The sequence below is a fragment of the Colletotrichum chrysophilum genome (assembly GCF_026319265.1).
Source record: "Colletotrichum chrysophilum strain AFK26 chromosome Unknown scaffold_219, whole genome shotgun sequence".
In the NCBI taxonomy this organism is placed as follows: Eukaryota; Fungi; Ascomycota; class Sordariomycetes; order Glomerellales; family Glomerellaceae; genus Colletotrichum; species Colletotrichum chrysophilum.
Window position 1 is genome coordinate 17,468 of NW_026517506.1, and position 25,269 is coordinate 42,736.

Sequence of the window (25,269 nt, forward strand, 5' to 3'; positions counted from 1 at the left end):
TGAGGGGCACATCAATTTCACATGTCAAAGCGTACGCCCATTTCCAATGAAGTACTTTGGCTGGGCTTCTGGCCCGAAAACCAATATCTCTACACAGAAACGACCTGCCTTATCCAGCAAGTCTGAAATGTATGGAGAAGTCCCTAGCTTTCTCAGAAGAGAGGCCTCGTCGAAACTCGTCCTCAGATGCTATACATCAGGCTCACAGTGGTGAGAATGCGCGGTACGTCATATTGCAAATGCGCCTTTCACGGCCTGGTGAGGAGAGCGCTTTGCTCGAACCCTGACAGCACTTTTCACCAATCCTCGCACGGGAAAAATAATAATAATAAATAAATAAGACTGTTTCTTAGGGAAACTGAGCAGGCCTGAGCATCAAAGCTTGATTAGCCGCTTGAGACCAGATCTAATCTTATCAATCGCATCTGCGCAAACCAACACTCTCCCTATCTGCTTTCCCGCACGCGTAGGGCCTTTCTCGTGTGCATTTCTTGTCTTGTTGTCACATTCACAGGCTCTATAACGAGGTGTACTGGTCATCGGCTGCTCAAGAGAATTCTTCATCGAGCCCGGCCCGGGTTTGAAACAAAAGCGCGTCTACATTATGGAAATCCCATCGGCGCCGTGGTTGACAAGTGGACGCATGGTGAGGATCCATGCGACAAGGCCCGGATCCTCCTCATCATAGGGTTGATTGTGTGTCTGCCTGCTAAAGTCGGGTGCAAGTTTGTCACCTCTCCTTAACCAAGTCATCGTTGCGGAATTGCGAACATGTATTTACATATTCTTTCACAAAATGCGGGTTGACCTCTTGCGAACCCTCGCTCATTTCTTCCCAATTCGCGGTAGCAACCACGCCTGCTCGTAATCCGTCTTTGAGGCGAGACAACGAATTGGCGAGTGAAATATGCCAGGCTTCCAAATAGACCTATAATTTGTGGTCCTCAGTAGGATCTTCACAATGATCATGGCTTCCACTGGACCTAGCCATTCGTTTTTTCATTGTCAACAGAGAACAGCACATACTCTTGTAATTGTCCAAGAACCGACAAGTCGCATCCTTGCCGAGCCTAGAGAAAGTCTCGCAGTATGTTATTCGCAGATTTTCAGGGTAGAATCCTCTTTCGTAGAGTCATAGTCCATGGACAGCACCTCGGGCAGGCAGTATGTAGACATCCACGCCGGCATGACCGTAATCACTCTGCGAAGAAGGCAGCCAAGAGAGACCGCGCGGCAAAGCTTTCGCATTCTTGCTTCGTGAATTTCAGATTCTCACCATCGGCAGCAGACAGAAGACATGGCGTGGCGGCTGCCTAACGGTATTCCAAATGTGATCTCGTAGCCTTGCTATGCAATAACTGTGACTCCTCGCCGGCGGCATCACGAAAAGTCGTACATCATGAGGCTTTCCCTACCATCACTTGTTTCCTTCAGCACGAGGACCATCTCGTCATCGAAGCCGACCCAACTGCGTCGGTCGTTACATCGACTTGAACTTGGTCCCGACCAGGGTCCATATGCCGATGTGAGGGCGCCATTTGCAATTGAGTTGGGTTGAACTTCGATGCTTTTCCCACTGACCCGTCCCTCGAGTTCCCAGACCCGGATCTCTTCTCCCTGGCTGCTGACACTGACAGCTTTACCCCGTGCCGTTATCTCGGCGTCACTGATGCCTGAGGTATGTCCCCAGAGACGGATACCTGGCGATACCGAAAGCTTTGTGGCGTTCGACGTGCAGACGTGGAGGACCAACGTGTTGTCCGCCATGGCCGCCAGTAGATAGGGATGGTTATAACAGAGGGCTGTCGGGCCACATTCCACTTGCACAATCGGCGCCTGGGCATTTGAGTCGTCTCTGTCGGAGCCCATTGAAGTCGAACAAGAAGCCGTGATCGAGGTCGTGAAAGCAAGTCGCGTGGATATGACTTCGGCCGTAGACAGTCCACCCATACCGTGTCGTCGTATGTGAAGTTCCTGAATACCGATAGACCACCCCTCACGAGTGGAATAAGTATAAGCAATTGATGCGATGGTTGTGGATGCCGTCTGCCGGATAGATAGTGCCAACGGGGCCCTCGATGAATGTGACTGTAGACATGTCATCAGAACTGGGGCTTGAAGAGATACCACCGCTCGGCCACCAGCCTGACTGTCTGCTGCTTTTGAAGACCGGCTCTTCTTCAGAATGTATTGTTCCATTTCACACTCTGACCCTCGAAGCGTGGCGCTCTCGGAACCTGCCTCAATCTCACTTTCATCCGAGCCCGTTTCTTTCTCTTGCCATGCATGTTCGCTTGTTGGTTTCAGAGACGGTTGCTGGAAGTTGTACAGCGATACCAGAACTGACTCAGTAGCCGTCAAAATAAAGGGGTGTCGATACGCGATTTCAACCAACTTTCCATTGGTGGACTTTTCCTGCTTGTATCTCCTCGAAAAGCGACCTTCTTCGAGATGGAGCTGCCAGACGCCGAATCTGCCATCCAGAAACCCAACTGCTACGCCCAGTCTCCTGAAATCCAGCGCTTGATCATCGACAGCAATGCATGTCGGGGTTGTCTTGTCGTTCCCATCATTCAGACCGATCTGGGCGATTGATTCCCTTGTCTTAAGGTCCCAAGCCCGTAGCCCAGAGAAACCATCGACAGTGACGGCAATGCCTTCGGCCACTTTAGCCAGTGTCCTACTCGTCAAGGAATATCGGAGAGATGCGTCTCCGACGTTCAGCTCTTCGACTGTTGCCGTCCCTCTGGCCCAGTTGTGTCGCAGTTTGTACTGGCGTTTCCAGTCGACTGATTCCCCAGATCCGCCCCTGCGACCCCAGCCACCATCGGCCCATACCGTTCGCCTAGAAGAATAATGGACCTTCGCGCTTTCCCTGGCGGAGCCATCGCGGAAACCAGGTATGCGTAGGGCGCGAGGCAGAACGAAGCGATGATAATATAGCGTCCGCCACAGTTGTGAATCAGAGGAAAGACGATGAAAACGACGGGATACGGGAGCTATGCGCAGCAGATCCAATGTCGACAAACACGATAAGATACGGATGAGAATTTCGTCGGAAAGAGCGGAAAGAAGATCTCCTGCGGCGAACACCGCCTGTGTCTTGAAGACGTTGTGAGGTGACGCGGTGAGCCGCGCACGTTTGGGGAGCGGTGACCAGCCATCCATGCCCGCCGACTGCGACGGCTGACATCTTTTACGCTGCATCACACCTGCTCCCTCGATGCGGCATGGGAGGGTATTTGTGTCGGAGTGCACGAGGCCGGCGCTGTATTGAAGACGGGCGAAATGCACAGCCTATTAAAGTGTCAGAGATGGGCACCACAGGCGCGAGGGAGTTCTCCAACGTCTAGTGAGATAAGATAAGAGATAAGATAAGACACATTTGCACACTGAATCCGTACATTGATTGTCTCTTTGAGACCGCCTCTAAAGTTCTTGTGTCTGCGCGGCTATGTCCTCTTTATACTTTGTAGACTGATGCATGACAATAGCAAGTCCAGGTATACCGAGACGACGATGATAATTGTATCAGTCATAGAAACGATAGTAGGAGCAATAACACCAACGAGGGAGGCCACGACGACGACGACAACGACGAGCCCACAGGAAGAACAGGTGGGCTCGTCTTTCTAGATGCGACCGATGATCTGTTTCGTTATGTGCGATCTCTTTAATCGCGAAGCTTCTGTCATAGAGAGTGATTGATTGATTACGAGACCTCACCCAGTACGCCTGATGCCGGTATTACCCAGGGGTGGACCTCCGATCCGGGGTGGGGCCAATTCCCGATCCCGATCCGGAGGCTGACCGGAAATTGGATGGCTGATGTCATCGTCACTGATACTTCTCGCGGATTTGCTGAACTGGCCTGCGCACAGCTGCTGACGAATCAGATAGGCCTCGGTTCAGCACATCCGGCACAAAGATGAATAGGAGAGTTTCGGCTGGACGGAAGATTGCGAAGGTACGAACATTCGTAGTGTTCTTGAGTTCAGAATCTAGAGAACAAGTGGCCCTGTCCTTGCCGACTACTGCAGCAGTTTGTCACTCCATGGGTACGTTGCCTGCGAGCTGCCTGCCACTTCTCTGGTCGGTATGATGGCGGATGTGCGAGCAACTCGGACATGGTGGAGTCGAGTCGGGTTCGACAGGCAGGGCAGGGGTTGAGATGTTGGTAAAAGAGCGTGGCTGGTGCTGCGCTGCGGGTAATGCTGGTGCGACGACCCTTGAAGCGCTGACGAAAGCTTAAGCAAAGCGGGAGAAAACCGCGATGGTTCAATGCGTCATATGTTGCTTGCGCGGTAGTCGCAATTGTGTGGTGAAATGAGCGAGTTGCCGTCCACTCCTCGGGCACCCGCGGGTGTCCGTGCAGCGTGTAAGAGATTGAGAGTGAGGAGCAAATCATAAAATAGGTTGGTTGTCTTACCTAAGGTATTCAATAATTACGCAGTAGTGTACAGACTGCTTCACTCGCCACAACCCTGCCTCCTCACTCGTAGGTTCCCCAGTTGCCTTAGGTGCCTACCTATCTTACCTAGGTAGGTCTCGTTCGGACCTTCCTCAGGCAGGGCCCACTACATAGTACATCGCACCGCATCGTACCGCACCGCACCGCCCCCGGTCGTCCGCACTCTTGGTGACGCCCATTGTCCGTCCATAGGTAGGTACTGTTGTCTCAATGAGCCAGCCGCCGGAGAACTTTGCCGAGAAGTAGAGGCAATCGACTATGGGCTTGGCTTGCTCGTGGCCCAACCTAATCGTATCAACGACACAGTGATAACCCTTCCATTTCGCCCGCCCGCTCGCTCTCCTACCCGCCGGGACCATTATTCCAGCGCCTTCGTCTGCACCTCCCATCCCCTCTACCGACGCTTTCGCCCTTCTTTGCCCGCGCTTCTCACCCGGCTCCGTCCAGGCTCAGCTCAGGGCCCGTACTACAAAGACAAAGTGCATCAGCCTGCAGCATAACTGCAGAGAGAATCAAAGTCTGCTAGACATCGCAGTAGTAACACGGCACAACGCGGCTCAGTGCCATCTCTTTGAGGATGGAGTCAGACTCCCGGTCCGCGGGCCCCGATGACCAGGGCCTCCGTCGAGCAGTATGTCCACATTCAGACAACCCATTCGCTTCTACACCACTCACCACTGCCTTTCTGTCACTCTACGTCTTTCTTGCTCGTCCGCTTCACTAAGGCTAATCCAATGTTTCGCCATACAGTGTGATCAGTGTCGTACCCGCAAAGTTGGTAGTCCCGTTCCATCTACTTCTCGGGCCTGCTCCATACAACCTCCCAAGATCTGGGCACCTATGCTGTTCTGCACCGCCACCCCTTCACCCCTATCTTAGTTCCCAAACTTCCTTTAATCATTTCATTCTATGTGAGTGAATGGTGTATCGTTTCGACTGACATTAGGCCTACTGTGGCCTCGGTTACAGATCCGCTGTGATAAAAGCTTGCCGTGCTCCAACTGCCGCATAACTCAACGCCCTTGCAGCTCAAACGGCGTTGGTCAAAAGCCAAAAGAACAGAGACATCGCGTCCTCATATCCCTTCAATAGTACGCCTCTCCCCTACCACTTATCTGTCCCTTCGTCATCCTGTCCCGAATCCAGACTTCACGAGATGCCGCTGTTGATCAGGGGTTTCCCCGGGCATATTTCCGAATCGCGTGTGTAAGAAACCGGTTGTCCAAAGCTGACGCGGGATACGTTCAAATCTACAGTGAGAAGAAGATCGACTTGATCGAGGAACGGCTGTCGAACATTGAGGAGCTTTTGAGGAGTCTTACAAACCCTGGAAGCGCGCCTTCGTGGGACCCAACCAGGGCGAGGCACATCACCCCGTCAGCTTCGACCATAGGGGATGCCTCCGCGCTCACTCAGGACGGCGCAGACTCTGATTCTGCCTTTGAGGGGGACCTGTCACTAACGGCCCACACCATGTTTGCCAGCGACTTCATCGAAAATGCCGTGCAGAGAACATCACTTCAAGATGTCCCACCAAATATGCACGCCGCTCTTTCATCCCTCCGCCAGATCGTTTCCATGCAGAACAAGGTCTCGTCAACCAAAGAGTTCCGATTTCGCTCGCAGCAGCCTCTCCCTCCTGGTGGCCTGCCTGATCTACCCATGCCGCCTATGAATGCGGTAGTTGCCTTGCTCAAACACATGAAAGGTAGGTCACCAGCCGCCCTCGCACTGTGGTCAGGAAATTCATAATTAATGTGGCACATAGCTTCTCCCCCGGGAATCTTCTCATTGGCGTGCTCCTTTTTGGATGTTGACGACCTGGCAGAGCTCTGTCGTCGGGTATACTTCTGCACCGACACCTTCGCTGACACTACTTTTATTATTGTCAATGGTGCCCTCTTTTACTTGTTCATGGAGCAGGCATACCTGGCTTCCGATGCCACTGCACGAGAGGAATTTGAGAGGTATCAATACATGTGTCAAAATAACCTGGAAACAGCCTTGTCTTGTCTGCCCTTAATGCTGCCGGCGAAGGTGGAAAGCATCGAGGCACTGCTCGTTGCGGTGAGTCCTCGTACATCGCAGTCTTATTTTGTCGATCACATGAAAATGACATGATAAACAGGCTGTGTATGCGGTCGATGTATCGAAAGCCTCTCTCGCTTGGTTATTCACCTCTACTGCTGCCAGTCTCTGTCAAACGTTAGGATACCACCGCGTTTCGCAGAGTAGGAGCGAAAGCGCTGGCCCCAGAGACATCAAAACCTTGCTGTTCTGGCACGTATACATGCTAGACAAAACCTTGTCTTTGAGGACAGGGAGAGCTTCTGTGATCCAAGACTGGGACGTCACGCTGCCGAGGAGAGTGGACAACACGATGGTGGCGGATCCGTGGGGAGTCGTTATCACAACGTGGATCAAACAAGCCGAGATCCAGCACAGGGTCTATGAACAACTGTTGAGCTCACCGAATCGACCTTCGCGCGATATTCAATTGACCGGTCTTTAGATATAGCCCTTTGGCTCTGGGCCAGTCTCAAGAGGAGCGCCTGGAAACAGTTCGCCGTCTTGAGGCCGAGCAAAAGAGCATCATGGCTGCGGCTTCACACGTGCGGGAACAGGCACTTTTCGGCCTGAAAGCGCTCAATGCATCGTCTATTCTAGACATCCATCTCCGTGGCGACGAGCTCACCTTTCAGTCAACCTTGACCCTGATATATCGAGCCCTTCCTGCCCCCGAAGGATCCTCGACCCGTTTCTCACAGGAGTGCATCGAGACAGCTCGTTTTGCCATGCAATTGCATCTCGAATGCATGCAAAGAATCGCCGAAGAGGGGCGTCACCTAAAAGCCGTATACATCCATTGGTATGAGACCGCAGACGATTGTTGTGATCAAGTTTCTGACATCCCTCCCCATGCGCTAGGGCGATACTGCTGACGCCGTTCACACCGTTCTTCGTACTTTTCTGTCACGTGATCGATACGTCCAGTGCGGAGGACCTCAAGCGACTGAACGACTTTGTTGCCTCTCTGCGACCAGCCTGCGCGCTATCAGAGCCGGTGGAAAAGCTACACCAGCTCTGCCAGATGCTTTACAACGTGGCGCTTCTCTATGTAGAGACAAAATCGCAGCAATCGGAGGAGAGAGGTCCCATAAATGATGAATTCGATGTGTACCTCAGCGCGCTTGGATTCCCACCGACCGAATTTCCCATCCAAGGGATCGAAACCGGCGGCATTTCTCATCCAACAATTCAAACTGCGCAGCTAGGAAACTGGTTCTCGGGAAGCCAGTACATGATGGGGCTACTCGAGGAGGACTTATCTCAATTTACTTAGTTGGAACTAGAATGTGTCCGTCACAACAGAAAAGAGACCCAAAGTGTAGGGCCTGCATAGGATGTGTCTCGTTGTGTCTGAGTGCAATTTCTCGAGGCCTGAGAAGAATGGCGCTTCGCGCGAAGATTTTCCCTCTGAGTCTCTATCGGTAATATCTCGAGACTTGGTAACCTTTGGCAAATCGTGTGACGATGACGAATCAAGCCCGTTGCCGGTCTCGTGGCGTGGTCTTGCAGCACATGCGGAACAGGTCGTTGACGAGAGCCGGCCCGGTACGGAGCCAGTCTTGTGTGGTGCGCACCTCAGAGTTCAGTCCGTCGGGTGCCTTGGGTCGTATGGCTGGTAGCCTTCTTCATCTGTTTGGCTCTCATACTCAAAGTCTTGTTCCCGGCAAAGCCTGCCTGGCTGAACAGGTTGGTCCAATTTTGACTTTGGAGAGTCCTGCCCCGCCACGGCGGACGTATCGATGGGTGTGAAAGCCGACTTAAAGCCTGACTTCTTGAACCCCCCTTTTTTGAAACCCCCCGTTGTGGTTGCTGGTGTTGGTTGCTCGGCCGATGCCAGCTTGATGCTGACAAGCCCATCAGCCTTGGCCTCGGCCTTGCGAGCTCTGGCTCCGGCAGTCGGGTCGCGCACCATGGCTTTCATGTCTTTGAGCCGCTGTTTGTGGCTGTGATCATAGCTGCTAAGGTGCGCCTCATAATCGTTCATGCGGGAGTAGCCTTTGGAACAGAGGCTGCAGTAGAAAGATTGAAGAGCTTCGCGCGCAGAAGATGTCTGGGCCGGAGGCAATGTCTGATGTCGCTGCAGGAAGGTGTGGGTTAGTCACGACTATATCGATATTTTCGGAACTTCGCGCGGTTCACTGACAGGAGGCATGGCGGCAGCGAGTCCGTTGCAAAATTTTGTTTGCGTGCGATCAGACGATGGCTGAAATACGTGTGGTGTATGTGTTGAGGAGCTGTTTGCTGGTAAGGTAAGTGACGACCAAAGTGCATCGAGCCAAGCGCTGTGCGAAGGGGGCCGTTTAATAAGGTAAGGTAGGTGACTTTACCACCTAAGGTATCCGTACGAAATACGTACCTACCTAACTCAACTGGGCAAGTTGCTCGTGCACCGGACGTGGAAATGCAGTGCGGCTCCAGTGTCCCCGGATGGAGCCATGCAACCCCACCAGCCTGGATCCCTGCAACCTATGACGCGCCGAGAAATAGTCAGCCAGGCAAGACGGGACGCTTCTACTCTTTTCTCTCCAGCTTCTTTGGTCCGATACTGTCTGGGTAAGGTGACTTGGAGGCGAGGTTCCGAAATTGGGCAGCACGGCACCTCTTACACACCTTGGCCACTGCACAACCTCGTAGTTGACTCGTCTCGTCCCCTCTAGCAGCCCGCCATTCGGTGCATCTGCCACGACCACGTCTCTTGGCTTCCAGCACCTCGTTGCCTGCGCCTTGCTGTGGCAATTGGCGGGCGGCATCCCTACCATCGCCGCCATGGATTCAAGGTCGCTTCGGTCTAAGGCGTCCGAAGAGACCCTGATATCGCTTCTTCATTTAGATCCCTCCCCCATAGAAACACCACCGGCGGATACCGACAAGGACTTGCCTCCTCTTCCTGAAGATGCTCTTGAGAACAGCGTTTCCTCATTAAAATCCACTTCGTCTGCCCCAGGTTTGAGTGGCAGTGGACATGGAACCATTTTTTACCGTATGTCCTTGCTTCTGACGAAACTTACTGCCTGTTGTCATGTGCTATCTCGCGAATGCTAACCGCTTTTCTGTCCAGTTACACGCATTCAAAAGTTTTCCTCTTACTTGGTGCCAATCTTCACCTCCATACATCTTGCCAACACTTCCATCATTCCCCTGGTTGCGCGCTCCGTTGTTGCTTCTGAGACTTATCTGCTGCAATCCCGGGAGATTTATCAGACTTCTCTAACAGAGCCCCTGCTCGTCGCCTTACCAATTGTCGCCCACGTTGCGTCTGGCATCGCTCTCCGTTTCGCCCGGCGTTCCCAGAACTTACACCGCTATGGAGGAAACACTCCTGGCATGTATGCATTGTATCGGGCCCAAACTGGCAAGACGTCTCGGACGACAGCTTACAACAGCTCGGGCTCGGCGGCGCGCATATGGCCTCCTTTGAGCTACATTTCGGCGTCAGGCTATGCATTCGCGGTATTTCTGGCCGCTCATGTTGGCGTAAATCGTGTACTGCCCCTCCAGGTCGAGGGCGACAGCTCAAACATTGGTCTGGCATTTGTCGCACATGGCTTTGCCCGCCATCCGACATTGTCATGGCTAGCTTACACAGGGCTTCTGCTTGTAGGGTGTGGTCACATGGTCTGGGGGGCAGCAAAGTGGCTGGGGTATGCACCGACAGCCATGGGCTGGAGCGGCAGCGGCTCAAAAGCGATTGATAAAAAGACAAGACAACGAAGGAGGATGGTATGGTGGGGCCTTCACGGTGCTACTTTTGGCGCTTTTGTTGTCTGGGCCGCTGGCGGTTTGGGAATCGTTGCTAGGGGAGGACTTACAACAGGCTGGGTCGGAAAACTCTATGACGACCTATTGGACAAAATCCCCCTTTGCTGATGGTTGAACACTGAAAGGAAGCACCAACGGATGCATTGCCCTGTCCCCGTGGTGTAAATAAACACGTGAGGTGAACACTAAGGCTATGAAGCGGCCTCATATGCTGGTTCGATAACTCTGCAGAGAGTACTTTGTGGTATTTGGATTTAAGTTTCAATAGAATCACGGCACTGAATGGGCCCGAAATAAGGACTTGGGGCAAGAGCTTCGGTTGGTTTTGGAAAGAATATAACAAGACGAAGTCTGCATTTACCACTGCAGCCTCCACGGCCCTCAGCCTGCCTCTTGGATCCCTCGGTCCATTTGCCTTCAATCAATAACCCTAGGATCAGCCCCCAGAGCGCTGCAAATGTCCCGCAGCTCCGTCTGTAATTAACTCAATGAGCTTCTCATCTATTTCAAGTGATTGTATACGTACCATAGAGAACGTGCGACTAAGGAAGACAAGACGTTGCAGCATCCTCGGCTTCAAGGCGAGGCAGTCAGTCTGATGACGAGATTTCAGATGCCCCCCCCCCCCAAGCAATGACACCGGTTCCTCTACTCGTGACAGGCCTGCACGGCGAGTCCAAGGCACTTCTTCACCTCTTCCTTGCTGCAATTCTGTCTAATGCACTTCACAAGACGTTCCTTATCCGCCTTCGCGCAGAGACACTTGGGGGGGGTGACGGGACATTTGCTGATTTTGGACTCGTTTTGAACGCAAGGCCTCGCGCAAGCAGGGGCATCGTCCAATGATTGAGCCGTGGCGATGCCGGCGGCAACGGCAATAAAGGCGACGATGGAGAACTTCATGTTGATTAGGTTACCGGGGTTTGGTTGAAAGGTCAAATATTTCTGTGAGGATAGACGGTGATCAGATGATTGTTTTCTTGGGATGAGACAATCCTGCTGAGTGAAAGAATCGAGGCAAGATACCTGTAATCGTGAACAGTCTTTATAGTCGATGAGCGGGCATCTGAGCTTCTTGCGGAACACCTTGTGGCCTCGGGGCTGGCGTTGAAAGTTCAACAGCGAGCGAAACTTTGACTTCCTCATCGACAATATATCGAAGTCATTCCGGGTGAAATTATATCTCGGGGTGGCGCTAAACCCTGTGACGACAAGCAAATATGGCTGGAGATGGCTTCTAAGTGTGTAAGTCAATCATGGCGATGCTCCAACCACCCGTGTTCGTGGCCGAGAACAAGTAAAAGACGTCGAGGAGGTGGGTTGCGGCCATAAAGGTACCACCGTTTTTAGGTCAGTTCATTGGGCTTCTGGCAAAACCTAACGGCAGTGTGAGCGATGTGTACTATCGTAGCCATTATTATTTTGGGCGTCGAACCTAATCGCGAGGTGGGAAAGGGGCTTCCATCCCCGCAGCATGTTTCACGAATGAAGATGTTATTGAGTGGGCTTCTCCCCGCCTCAGGACCCTTTCAGCCTAATATGAGGGAGTCGGCCGTGTATCACAAGGTGTGATTCGTCCCCGACTTAGCCTGGGTTCAGCCATGTTGAAGGGCACACGTACTTTCTTTTACTTCACTTTTCAAGGCAAGCCTCAGTGCTTCTATCATCATGCGGCGGCTCAAGCATCGAGTAACGAAGACTTCCCGGTTTGAAGTAGATTGATACCTGCTGGCAATGCTACGTTCCTTCAATATCTTCTCCTAGCAGCGACTCACCGGTCTGCCATTGTTAGATCATCTGGGCCGCAATATGTGTTAGAGCTTTGTGATGGGGTCGAATACAAATAACAACAATTGAGAACAATGGCAAGGGTAGGTAGGTCACGAGTGCTGATCAGGATGGATTAATACTCTGTCTGGACGACATAACTCCTCCTCTTCTGCCGGTGCCGGTCACTGGCTGGTTCGATATCAACTTCATATATCAGCGGAACAGTTTTCCAAGTAAATGGGTCATTGTATAAAAGAGCCGGTAAAAAGCACCAGAAACATTATGAAAGATGAGGGGGAAATGTCGCTCGTGATGTCGCTCGTGATGTCGCTCAGCAATGGCATCTTGTCTATTAAAAAAGTCCGTGGTTCTTACACTCGAACGCAGAAAACCTTACCATCGTTATCCTCGTGACTTCAAGTCGTGTATAACCATAGCTTGCATCATGCGCGTCGAAATCGTGGTTCCTTTGCTGTGGCTGACACCCACTGTCTCATGCCATGGTGCAGTCACGAACTACACCGTTGATGGGAAGGTTTACCCGGGCAGGGTATGAGGGCTTTTCTCCAGCGACATCTCTGCCGAAGATCTAATGGTAATGGGCATTTAAAACCTATGTCCCCCATAGAAAGACCGGTGGTGTTACTGGCTAATTTTACGACCACAGCCCGATTATAACCCACGATGAACGTCAATGATATACAAAGCGCTGCAACGGCGGCAACTCAGCAGACCCGACGGGAACCTTGAAACCAGGCACCAACATTACAGCTAATTGGAAGCAGTGGACTCATGCCCAGGGTCTTGTGATGGTCTGGTTGTGTGATTGAGGTAGCAATTTCAAGAGTTGCAGAGGTGACAAGCAGACTTGGTTCAAGATCGATCAAATGGGTCTCTGGGACAGTAATCTCAACAGCGAAAATTGGGGGACAGCCATCGTGCTCAAGCAGCTCAAGTGGTCGAACAAGATACCCAGTAACCTCAAGCCTAGAAAATATCTCCCTCTATACGAACTGCTCGCCCTCTGCCAAGCCAATACCCCTCAATTCTACTTCGACTGTGCGCAGGTTGTGATGGAGGGATCCGGCACGGCTAATGCAACCTTCGTGTATTTCCAGATCGGCATATACCAAGGAGGACACCCGTCTGAAGACCCGCCCGGAGGTGCTGTGTGGTCCGGATGCGAATAGCTGTCGTCACACCACCGTCTTGGATCAGTTGGAATGGTTCTCATTACTGCTTACTCGAAAGGCTATTCCTAGCATCCGTGTTCTATAAACCCTGTCTCACACCGAAGACCCAAACCCTTTTCGTAAATGGGCAGCTATCTAGAAGATGAAGCTGAATGATATCGTTGGCCCTCTTTCCCCATCATTCTTGCTGTAAGCCTCGTCTCCAACATGTCTGTCAGTCAGTTACGGACCTCGTCGGCACAGGGTCCTAGTCCTCCTTGGCCTGCAGGCAAATCTCCGTTGTTGCTGAAGACGAGACTTGGACGTCCTGAAGGACAAGACTTGGTTTTGTTTGGACCAGAAAAGCCGGGTATGATGTTGCATGCTGGGGTATTCGTGTTCGTTTTGACGTAGAGCCAGCCGTTGCATCCCTCTGGAACACTCTGGTGACAAACGGCGCAACAGTCCTGGGGGCTCTGGGCTGAGGTCAACGTAAAGTTCCAACCGACGCCGTTGTCGATGCCTATCCAATTAACGTCGCGAAGGAACTTGGATGAGTTGCATTCAGGGGCCTGCCGTACTGATAAGCAACTGAATGATGATGGCATGAGTACGGAGCCAACATAGGCGGGCCCGCAAAGGGGAGGTGGCTGACTTACTGGGACGAGAGTAGAGGAGGGTGTTGGGAGGGGGATGGAGGACGAAATTTCGGATGTGAAAGTCGTCGGCGTGCTTCCGCTGCCCGGAGAATTCGGCGGAGGCCATTGTGCCCTCAGAATGGCCTTCATAATGACGACAGGAAGGACAGTGGCCAACAGTAGCAAGGCGACGATGGAGATTACGATCTTCTTGTGACGGGCTAGGCTTTGGCAGAAGGCCTTTAGGGCTCCTGGATTGTCCTGGGGCGGTTGGGCTACTGAATTGTCCCAGGCCGGTTCAACGACGCCGTCGTTGCCAGTTCCGAGGTTGCCCATCTGCATGACCTCGGGAGCATCGTGTACCACGACTTGAGGCGCTGAGTTGGGGTCGAATTCCGCATATTGATTTTGAGCCATGGCGGGGGTCTTTTTATCGTGCGGTGCTGTTGTTAGTTTTGTTGTTACGTCGACCTGGATAGGAGAAAAATATGGAAGCTGTCAATGGTGAAAGCAGTGGGAAGGGTGAAGGTGGGAGAGGTTAGGAAGCAGAAAAGTGAAGAAGGCCTGAGCTGAAGGTTGCGGAAGGCGCCAGTAGCTCTCTTCCTCGTTATATGTCATAACTTCTCGAGGGAGGTGCGAACATTGCAAGTGAGAGTGATGATGAGACGGAAGGCAAAAGGGAACCACGAAGGCCAAGGGCAAAAAAGAGAACGGAGACAATCAAGGAAGCAGTTGAGGAAACAAAAGGAAGAAAACAATGCCTGGCTGTGTGAGTCTCCTATGCTTCCATCTGCCTAGCCCGAATGTTGCTTTCCCTTTATTTGAAAGTCCAGCCAGGATAATCCCCCCCTTGTTACAGCTCAAGGCCAACAGGAAGGAACGATGCCATTGTAGCTCTTGGTTCGCAGCACAACGAGCCTGTATGTACCACGCTGACTTTCCACACACCGGTAACAAAGCTCCACATTCAAGGCCAAGTGTGTTGAAAGATGCTTATCATTCGTCGACCCTATTTCGTCTAACTGGGTTTTTCGCCGCCGGTCTCCCATCATAAGATGTTTTAATACTGGTCATACCCCGTCACATCATCTTCTTCTATGACTTCCTCAGCCCGCCATTCTACTAGGCCAGGGTCTTGGCATCACCATCCTTAAGCTTTCCAGCACTAACAAGTCTCTTGACCTCCTCGATCCAAACGCTCTTGATCTCATCGGCAACCTTGAGGCCGTTGAGCTTGTTGGCCAGGGCTGCAATCTCATCGGTATCAATTTTGCCCTGGACAAGTTCAACGTCACCCAAGACGTTATCGATCGTCGCAGGCGAGGCCTCGCCCGGCACGAAGTAGTTCGCCTCCTTGACGGAACCCTTGAGAGCACGCTTGTTCTTCTTGAGAGCGCTCTTGGCAGCCTCCTTGGCTTTCTTGGACGCTTCGCGGTCCTGCTTGGCCTTCTCCTCGGCCTCCTTGGCCGCCTTCTCTTCAGCCTCCTTCTTCAGGCGCGCATCCTCCACAGCCTTTTTCTCGGCCGCCTCCTTGTCAAGTCTCTTCTTGTTTTTCGCAGCGTTGGCTTCCTGTCTGAAACGCTTAATTCGCTCGTCGCCGGCAGAACAGTCGTCAAGCAGCTTGCGGAGACGAGCATTGTCCTCAGCCTTCTTCTTCTTGCGGGCGTTGGCATTCTTGCGCTCAGTGTGACGTTTCTGATCTCTGTTTTCGTTGTCATCGGGGACATCCTCATCCAAGTACTCAAACGTCCTCCAGCTCTCGAAATTGTACCAGAAGTTGTAAAACTCCTCGACTTCGTCCTTGGTAGACTTGTCATCGCCGAATGTGGGAACAGGTTGGATTGTAGAGAAACGTGACTCGGACTTGAAGACATTGCCCCAAAGCTTGTAGAAGTTGCCCTTGGCAAGCTGCTTCTTGGTGGGAGGGTCGACATCGGCCTTCTCGTCAACCGAGTCGAACTGGCGACGCTTGACAGGGTCAAGAAGTACTTCGGTGGCCTTCTGAATGCACTTGAAGAAGTTGTCATCGTCGACGACACCGGCAGCAGCCTTCTTATCAGGGTGGTGCTTGAGGACCTTCTTGCGATGGGCGCGCTTGATCTGATCCTCCGTAGCCTTCCAGCGGTACTTGGTAATGCCGAGAACTTCGTAGTGATCTTGATTCTGCAGAGGCAAACCATGTCAGCGATTATTCCGTACATGCATGAGTCCACGAGTAGGCCAAGCCACCCACCTTCCAGTCCTTGGCATCGCGTTGGAGGAGCATGGGGTCCTCCGGCTCGCTAATGTCGCTGTCGTCATCGTTCTCGACCTTTTTAGCGGCCTCTTGAGCCTGGATACGGTCGTCCTCGGAGAAAGTGCGCTTGTGGCGGGCGCGGCGGGCATGAGCCAGGAAGTGAGGGCCGACAGGCTCAAGGCTGCGCTGAGTGGCAGCGGAGACTGAACCAACGGCCTTGAAGTCCTTCTCAGCCGACCAGCCCTCGGGGAGGGCCGGAAGAGAATGCGCGACAATGGAAGCGGAAGCCATTCCGTCGATTTTTGAGACTCGAGAGGCTCAACCGTAGGTGTCGTGGAAGGAGAAGTTGATGGGATGTCGTCGCTTGGAGGGAAAATTCAGTAGCGTGGGCCTTTTTTTTTTCCCCCTCTCCAAAAAAATAAAAATAAAAAATAACGTGGAGGGGTGAGGTGTCAGTGCACCGACGGGACGGGCGTGGACCTAGCGCCTCCAGCAGCAACCTTTAATTTCTTCTCATACGCTTACTGATGACGGAGGTTGTTGTGGTATCACAATCAAGAATCTGTGCCTTTCGCCCGCGGTCTCCTTTGTAATTGGAGAAAGTCAGACTTGATATCCTTGACACCGAAAGAGCCAGAATAACTATTGCAATCACAACTTTCTGACCGAAGCGGGCCGATCACTCGTTCCCGTTGACGTGGAAACCATCATGTCCGTTCCCGCATATCGACATCTCTGGCGCGCTGCGAGAATCGCCTTCAAGGGTACGGAAACGGTCTTCCCGCTAGATACAGAAACCCACTGATGTTTGAAACTACAGGGGACGACCGCGTTCTCACCGCCGCAAGACAACAAATCCGCCAGGGTTTCCGCGACCAAGCCTCCCTGGCGCCTTCAGATCCTTCCCTAAGACAGGCTATTGAGAAAGCCGAGGATATCGCGAAGATCCTTAGACAAAATATCGTCCAGGGGAAGCAAGACGAAGCCCGTGTATACAGTACGTGATGCGAGTCTCAAGCCATTTTCTGTTCCCAGCGCATTATTGACTTTCTCATTCTCTCAGAGCTGCGGATTCACGAAGACACTGAACGTGGTGACAACGATTCCGTTAAGACGGCCGGTGGCAGTCAGGCGGGCAGATGTGGCTGCAACTAAGAGACAACGATTCACGTGTATAGAGGGGTGCATGTAATTTTGTAAAGTAGACGATGATACCCTGGTTAATGGTGTAAATCCGCCTCGATTGAATCCCCAAGGCCGCCGCAAGAGTGTTCCCGAACGCAGACTCCCAGACTCCGAAAGAATTCTTCATTACCAAAATGGTCCCTTTCTAATCGCCCTGAAGACTTGCATATCGAGGGCCATCGTCTGCACCCGGCGGCGGCGCAACGACAGCTGAAGCTGCTAGCTGGGCAGTGTCTCCAGCACCAGACCTATCTGTGATTTGTTTCCGCCCGGGCTGGCCGCCCCCGCGCGAACGACCTTGTCGCAGGCGAGCATCCATGAGCATCTGGGTTCGCTGCTCCTTGTCCATCGTGCCAAGAGCCTTGGGAACACCCCATCGAACGCGCAGAGGGCAGCCAGCGATGACAGCCCGACCCTGGCACGTCGCCGCTGCCTTTTCTGCAGCCTCTCTTGTCTCGTAGTTGACGAATGCGCAGTGTGACATGTGTGAACAGACCAGACTCTTGATTTTGCCATGGACTTTGAAGAAATCGCGAATCTTGTGCTCAGGCAGGTCATCTTCCACTCCGGTCACGAAAAGAGACATGATGTTCTGATCAGCCGGCGGCATGTAGTCTTGGGGTCCCGGCGGCAGCTGCGCTGCACTAGGGAAGGTCTGCTTGGCTCTGACGGGACGGGCGCCCGTGGCCGCGGCGGCTCTGGAGTCTCTAGTTCGAATCGGTCCAGGGCCACCAATTCCAGCGCCCACGGCGGGGTTGCCTCCAAACCCTTCTCTTGGACCGGGACCCGAGCCGGACGCAGAAGCCGAACTCAACTGCGGTTCGCCGTCCAAGCCATCCACCGGTCGGCCCTTTCGAAAATAAGGCTTGCTGGCAGCTAACCTCCTTAAAAGCTCTCGGGCCTTGTCGTCGGTCTTCTCATACTCCTCCACCCCGGCACGGCCTTCCTCAATGGCACGCTCGTTGTTTTGCGCGAAGTATTCGCGGTTGATATCGGAGGATGGGCCTGGGGCTACCATTTTCAGAGCAGCATCGCGAACGACGATGGGGAGGCCGAAAGACAGGTCGAGCATACATGCTTGGCAGCAATTCTTCAAGCGTGCGCATGTAAGGCAGATATTCGTTCGTTTCTTCCGGCCGTGGGCTCGATCGGCGCTCCAGCTAAACACCGTGAATGGTCTTGTGCACTGTGACACGAAATAAATTTAGCAAATCATGTCGAAAATGGGTGTGAAAAGTATCTTACCAATTTGCATTCCGCACCATAATCCTCCTTGAGCATTTTGACGTAAGGGTTCTCTGGCAGGCAGTTCTCGCATACGGAGGGGAAATCTGTTGACTCCCAACCGGATCGATTTAGGTCCTGCTTGATTTGAGGTGGCATGGCACCTTAGAAGCGCGACCTTCGCGCGGTCGATCGAGGACGATTCGGGTACGGGCCAGCGTTTGGCTTTTGTTGCCGATGGGGGGATGTCGTAGGAATCCTGATTGTGGCGGCGAGCGAGGCGGCAGAAGTTGTTATGCGGCAGGGGAACGGAACTCGGGAGGTACCTGAGGCAAGGATACCCCAGCGACGCTCACTCTGATATCTTATCAACCAAAAGCACGTGACCTGCCAAATCATCTAGTGACTCTGGAGCGACGGTTTAAACATTATCGTGGAACACGTTTACGCCTTAGCTTTTCAGATCTAGTCTATTTTTTGCCTGAAGGAATAGAACCACAATTTCGGGTCGCAAAAGAAGCGCCTACCATGTCGTTGCTGTGAGCATGCTTGTAATTATCTTTAGCACATTCTGAAAAGGCGCTGTGGCTTTCTGCTGCGACCTTCGCTGAAAAAGGGCCCCGTTCGGCGGCGCACCCCTTTAGTTAGCCGGCGCACCCCCTCTATAGCTAACTTTACCTAGACTCTAATACTAGCCCTCCGCCCTACCTACTACTAAATTTCTAGTATTTTTATTTATAGCTTATTAATACTACTACTACTAACTATTTTTTAAAACTATTATGATATTATCATAAGAAGAGATTAAATTTAAGAAAGAGGAGGCTATTATTATACTTAGTATTATATCAGTAGCCTCTACTAGCTCTATTACTACTAACTTTATTTTTCTTAATAACTTCTCTACTACTAATAAAAGTAATAATATTATTACTATTAACTTTAGCTTTATTTATATTTATACTATTAAGTATAATAACTATAGCCTTATTAAGTATACTTACTTTACTTTAAGTAAGAGATTTCTCTTAAAAAAGGCTATGTATAAAGCTTTACTTACTACTTACTTTATTAATAGCTTTTAAGTATATATTATATAAATAGTATATAGTTTTTGAGAGAAAACCTTTTATTAATATATTTACTTGTTATACTATAATAATACTTAAATAAAGTAATATAAAACTTAAGTTTATATATTAAAGTATTATAAAGGTTCCTCTTATATAACTTTTTATTTATAATAAGTTATTATTTAACTTACCCCTATCTATAGTAATTACTTTATATATAATATACTTAATATATTAAAGTAGCTTAAGTATTATAACTACTCTAACTATAAGTTTTTAATACTAACTTCTATTATAAGATATATTAACTCCTCTTTACTAAAGTAGTATTAAATATTATATATTTTTAAAACTATAGTATTTAATTTATTTACTTCCTTATAGCTTTCTATATAGAAAGTATTTAATATAATATTATTAGCTATTATAATATTATTAATATCTTTATTTACTACTGCTATAAAGAGCTTATTAGCTGTATATTAATTAAGTAGCTATTTAATTAATTAGATAACTTAGAGAAGTATTAATACTACTTTAAGTAAGATTCTAAGGATTATACTATAGCTCTTTTTATAATACTATATATAGTAGTTACTTATTTTAAAAACTACTTTAATATCTTATTAATAGATTTAATATATAAGATTAATTACTTTAATATACTACTTTTTAATACATATATTACTAATAGTAATAAGTAAGCTTTTTAAGTCACTTCTTATTTCTTATTTAGTAAGAAGGAATATAATTATAAGTGTGTAGTTAATACTCTTATTACACTACTTGAAAATTATAATATTAAGTACTTATAAGTTACTTATACTAATTATAAACTGACCTTTATTAAAGCTTTTAACATTAGCTTTACTTTTTATAATATATTATACTTTCTTTATTACTAATATATTAATATAAATATTCTTACTAAAACTAAGTATTACTTTCCTTATATTATAAAGAATACGAATAACTAGTAGTATTACTTACTATCTATAGTTTATTTAGTTTTTTAGAGATTAGAATAATCTCCTCTATACTAATATATAAGATAAATATAACTAATAAAAAGCTACTTTTAAGAGTACTAGCTACTCTAACTTTATAGTTAATTATATTTTCTCTATATAGATTATATTTTAGTATAAGAAGTTAGTAGCTTTTTAAACTAATTAGATTACTTATTTTAGCTATATTATAATATTAATTACTAAGTCTTCTTATACTTTTATTAAGTATTAGGTTTACTATTATACTAGTAATTTTAAAAATATCTTTTAGAAATTAGTAGTTTTTAAGGATTAATAGAATAATAACTTAATATAGCATATTAAAATATATAAAAGTAAGGCGTTAAATTAGCTTAATAAAGTCTTTAGTAAAATTAAGTATTATATCTATAATAAAGTACTTAATAACTTTATTAATAAGCTAGTTAAGCTAGTAAAACTAAATAAGAGTAGCTTAATATAAATACTAAAGTATACTTATAAGTTTTACTTAGTTAATAATATATATAGCTTACTTTATTATTATATTCTTTAGCTTTATAAGTAGTAAGATTAGTTACTACTATTAAAAAAGATTTACCTTTATTAGTTTTAGATTTAAGGACTATTTTAACTTATAGTTAGTATTATTAGCTTATTTCTCTTTAATCCTCTATAAGTTAGAGCTAAAAGTTACTTTTATATTATTAAGAAGGTAAGTAATATAACTTCTAAATATAACACCTCTTATTTTAAGTTTAAGATTACTAATAAAACTACTAAGGTATTATTAATACTACTATTAGCTATACTACTTACTTTTAATAAAGCTATAACTACTTAAGAAGGTTTTAAAGTTATTAAATATAATAATATATATGAAGCTAATACTAGATATTATTATTAATCTTATAAGGCTACTACTATTTTTAAGTATATTAATAATATTAAAGTATTTAATCTAACTATTAATATACTATTAAGCTTATTATAATACTTACTTATACTTATTAAGCTTATTTTATAGGTTAAAAGTGAAATTATATAGTTAGATACTATATAGGATATATATAATTTACTATTATTTAAATGTAATACTAATATTAACCTTAAATTTAAAGGCGTATTAAATTATTTTATTAATAAAGTAGAGGCTAGTTAGGTATAAGAAGTAATAGAAGTAGCTAAACTATAAGGAATTAAGTATTAAAGCTAGCTAGGTTATTAATTTAAATAGTGTATTTATTTGTAGATACTAGAGATTATATAATATAATAGCTTTTTAATTAAAATCTAAAAAAACTAGCTATTAAACTTTAAATTATTTAAATCTAAGGAGTTTTTAAACTATTTAATAACTTAGTGAAACCCTAGCTAATCCTCCAGCTAATTTAAGCTAATTAGAGGCCTCTATTTTAACCGCTTAAGTTAGCGTTTCGCTGGTTTTGCTAGTTATTGGAGGTATACGCCTCATACGCTATAGAGGGGGTGCGCCGGCTAACCAGAGGGGTGCGCCGCCGAACGGGGCCCCTGAAAAAGCTGTTCAACGCCTAGATCGTGAAATACATACGCCGAGCTGTAGGTCGGGACGGTCTCTGCATCGGTTGCGTCTGTCACGGGTGGTCTGGGACCTAGCATTGTCTTTGCCCCCTTTATGTGACAATTGCTGCAATTCCCAGCACTGCTGCACAGCATGCAAGTCAGGTACGTGGTAAGTGGACGAACCTGCGACTTGATGCACCGTTCAGATCATGTGCTTTTCACTGCTTATTGACCGGTCCCATCCTCAGACTTGCGACTTTCGATCTCAGTTCTAACGAAGACGAAACAAGGTGGATGGCATGCTCTTATGTTTACCGCTTGGAAGCGCCGCGTCAAGCACTTGAACGTGCCGGCTTTAACCGACCCTAGCGGCTCATTCTGCATGCTCGGGAGCCTGCATAATTCTGAACCCCATGGACAACGAGATCAAACTTCGGGCAGGCCAAAAGTAGAAAGGAGGCCATGGACAAGTTGGAGGAAGTGGCTGGCACATGCCAGCGCGACGTGGCGGCATGGCCACCCCGTCGTGATATGAGGCTTCGAGTTCGTATTCGGCTTGAACAGGCCAACCCGGGTCCCTGCTCTATTGTCCGAGCCGGCATGCATTTACTGCCCGTCACACCGTGAATCCATCGCCTGCTGAACCGATGTGAAGCAGTACTGCTAAGGTAGGTACAAAACACACTCATGTTCAATGTTTATTGGTCAATTGCCGGGAAACTTGGTCTAGACAGCACCAAATAATCCGTGGTACGTGGTTGGATGTTAGGCGTCTGTTAGATGGGGACCCTTGCATCAACATCTCACCTATACTTTCACGTAACCTAGTAGTAGTAGTCTCCTGGGTGGCAGGAGACGCACTCTCTTCTTAGCAATGAGGTATTGAGAGCATCTATACTAAATGTTTAGAGGGCCATCCGGATGCTGCTGCTAGTCGGTCAAGTGGGACCCCCCCCCCCCGGCAATGTACCTTGCAACTTGCCGTATCTCGCTGCTGTACACATGTACCTTACCACTTTACCTTACCTGACCTACCGAGGCGGTCACAGTGTTGGTGGGCATGGGCGCGGAAGTGAAATTTACATGGCCAAAACAGAGAGAAACAATCTCCCATGCCAGCCTCGACTCGCCCGCCGCTCTCCTTTTCCAGCCGACAAGGGGGGAAAAAAAAAAAAAAAAAGAGAGAAAAAGCCCAAACCCCCCGCTCACCCATTTATGCGAAACTACTGAATCCTGGCTCTCTCACTCTCTTGCTCTCTCTTTCATCCTCCTACTGAGTTCTCAACTGTGTCGGAATTTCGTCGCTTCACAGTCTATTGATTGCATCTAGCTTCTCCTACGTAAACCTCAACATCCGTCATGGTTTCCTCAACGAGCAACAACCTCGAGCGCGAGGATCACGCTCGCGATGCCCAATTCAACAAGGCCCTCCACGGTGACAGTGCAAAGGCGACTGGTGGTCTTGCTGCCATGTTCAGCAAGGGCCGCGATGCCAAGCAGGCTGCTGTCGACGAGTATTTCAAGCACTGGGACAACAAGGCCGCTAAGGACGAGACCGCTGAGGAGCGAGCCGTATGTCGAGTTCCCACGCCCGGACGTTGCGATTAAGCATAGACTGACCAGCTACTCTCCTTTAGTCTAGAACAGCTGAGTACGCGACTTTGACCAGACAGTACGTTCACGATGCTCACATGCCTACATGCCTTCCGAATCATGAAGCCGCCTAACTCTCGCCATTTTTCAGCTACTACAACCTTGCAACCGACCTCTATGAGTATGGTTGGGGCCAATCCTTCCACTTTTGCCGCTTCTCTCACGGCGAGCCCTTCTACCAGGCGATTGCTCGTCATGAGCACTACCTCGCCCACCAGATCGGCATCAAGGAGGGCATGAAGGTTCTTGATGTTGGATGTGGTGTTGGTGGACCTGCGCGCGAAATCGCCAAGTTCACCAGCTGCCACGTCACCGGTCTGAACAACAACGACTACCAGATCGACCGAGCAACCCACTACGCCACCAAGGAAGGTCTGGCGAGCCAACTGAAGTTCGTGAAGGGAGACTTCATGGTTAGTCGTACTACCCTTATTTCCAATCCTCATTAACTGGATCAACTAACCGTCCGCTCTCAGCAAATGTCTTTCCCAGACAACTCGTTCGACGCCGTCTACGCTATCGAAGCCACGGTTCACGCTCCTAGCCTGGAGGGTATTTACAGCGAAATCTTTCGCGTTCTTAAGCCCGGCGGCGTCTTTGGCGTATACGAGTGGTTAATGACGGACAAATACGACAATGATAACCTGGAGCATCGCGAAATCCGACTTGGTATCGAGCAGGGCGATGGTATTTCTAACATGTGCAAGGTCTCGGAGGGTCTGGCTGCCATGAAGGCCGCAGGCTTTGAGATGCTCCATCACGAGGATCTTGCCGACAGGCCCGACCCCATGCCGTGGTACTGGCCCCTGTCTGGTGACGTGCGATACATCCAGTCTGTCTTTGACATCTTCACCATCGTGCGGATGACGAAGTGGGGACGAACCATTATGCACAACCTCATTGGAGGTTTGGAGGCTATCAAGCTTGCCCCTGCCGGTACCATGAAGACGGCGAACAGTTTGGCGGTGGCAGCTGACTGCTTGGTTGCAGGTGGAAAGGACCACCTATTCACCCCCATGTATCTCATGGTTGGCAAGAAGCCTGCCAACTGAAGAGCTGGCGATATAGAATACTTATCGCAAAAAGAAGAAGGAATTAAATGAATGGGAAGAGCAGAGGTCATGACATTGCAACTCATTGTATGAGAGTACATTATATCACCACACGTAGCATAATTGTAATTACGAAGAGAAATCATTCATAATATGAAGCACTTACACTCAGTCGTGCTGCCTCCGATCTCTAGGATGTTGTGCGACACGCAATTTGAAAGATGCAAATTTCATCTTGACTCACTCGTGATTCTAGGGCAAGACTTCGTCACGTTGAGGTATTATCGGAATCGTTCGACAATGACAATGCCAGCACCGATCCGTTGTGTGCCTAACTAGCCACCACCCGCCACATTGAAACACTCGAAAGCTATGTCCGATGAGAACTCAGTCGGGACTAACAAAGTCCGACAGGTGGACCCAGCGCAGACCACC

The 25,269-nt window shown here is 48.9% G+C and overlaps 5 protein-coding genes across 5 annotated transcripts; 2 read left to right on the forward strand and 3 right to left on the reverse strand.

Moving 5' to 3' along the window:
• Nucleotides 1–13,510: 13,510 nt before the first annotated feature.
• COL26b_013303 (uncharacterized protein) lies at nucleotides 13,511–14,297 on the reverse strand (the record flags this gene model as incomplete). The annotated part of the gene is made up of 2 exons (XM_053185922.1): nucleotides 13,511–13,570; nucleotides 13,902–14,297. The coding sequence occupies 2 exons, from the start codon at nucleotides 14,295–14,297 to the stop codon at nucleotides 13,511–13,513; spliced, it is 456 nt and encodes a 151-aa protein (XP_053030125.1).
• Nucleotides 14,298–15,002: 705 nt separating this feature from the next.
• COL26b_013304 (uncharacterized protein) lies at nucleotides 15,003–16,407 on the reverse strand (the record flags this gene model as incomplete). The annotated part of the gene is made up of 2 exons (XM_053185923.1): nucleotides 15,003–16,043; nucleotides 16,114–16,407. 2 exons carry the CDS (start codon nucleotides 16,405–16,407, stop codon nucleotides 15,003–15,005), a joined length of 1,335 nt encoding a protein of 444 aa, XP_053030126.1.
• A 418-nt stretch (nucleotides 16,408–16,825) lies between these two features.
• COL26b_013305 (uncharacterized protein) lies at nucleotides 16,826–17,271 on the forward strand (the record flags this gene model as incomplete). Its single annotated transcript, XM_053185924.1, has 3 exons — nucleotides 16,826–16,880; nucleotides 16,937–17,113; nucleotides 17,180–17,271. 3 exons carry the CDS (start codon nucleotides 16,826–16,828, stop codon nucleotides 17,269–17,271), a joined length of 324 nt encoding a protein of 107 aa, XP_053030127.1.
• Nucleotides 17,272–17,446: 175 nt separating this feature from the next.
• SLT11 (Pre-mRNA-splicing factor slt11) lies at nucleotides 17,447–18,582 on the reverse strand (the record flags this gene model as incomplete). The annotated part of the gene is made up of 2 exons (XM_053185925.1): nucleotides 17,447–18,487; nucleotides 18,547–18,582. 2 exons carry the CDS (start codon nucleotides 18,580–18,582, stop codon nucleotides 17,447–17,449), a joined length of 1,077 nt encoding a protein of 358 aa, XP_053030128.1.
• Nucleotides 18,583–23,488: 4,906 nt separating this feature from the next.
• On the forward strand, nucleotides 23,489–24,834 carry ERG4 (C-24(28) sterol reductase; the record flags this gene model as incomplete). The annotated part of the gene is made up of 4 exons (XM_053185926.1): nucleotides 23,489–23,701; nucleotides 23,767–23,801; nucleotides 23,874–24,195; nucleotides 24,259–24,834. 4 exons carry the CDS (start codon nucleotides 23,489–23,491, stop codon nucleotides 24,832–24,834), a joined length of 1,146 nt encoding a protein of 381 aa, XP_053030129.1.
• Nucleotides 24,835–25,269: the final 435 nt, after the last annotated feature.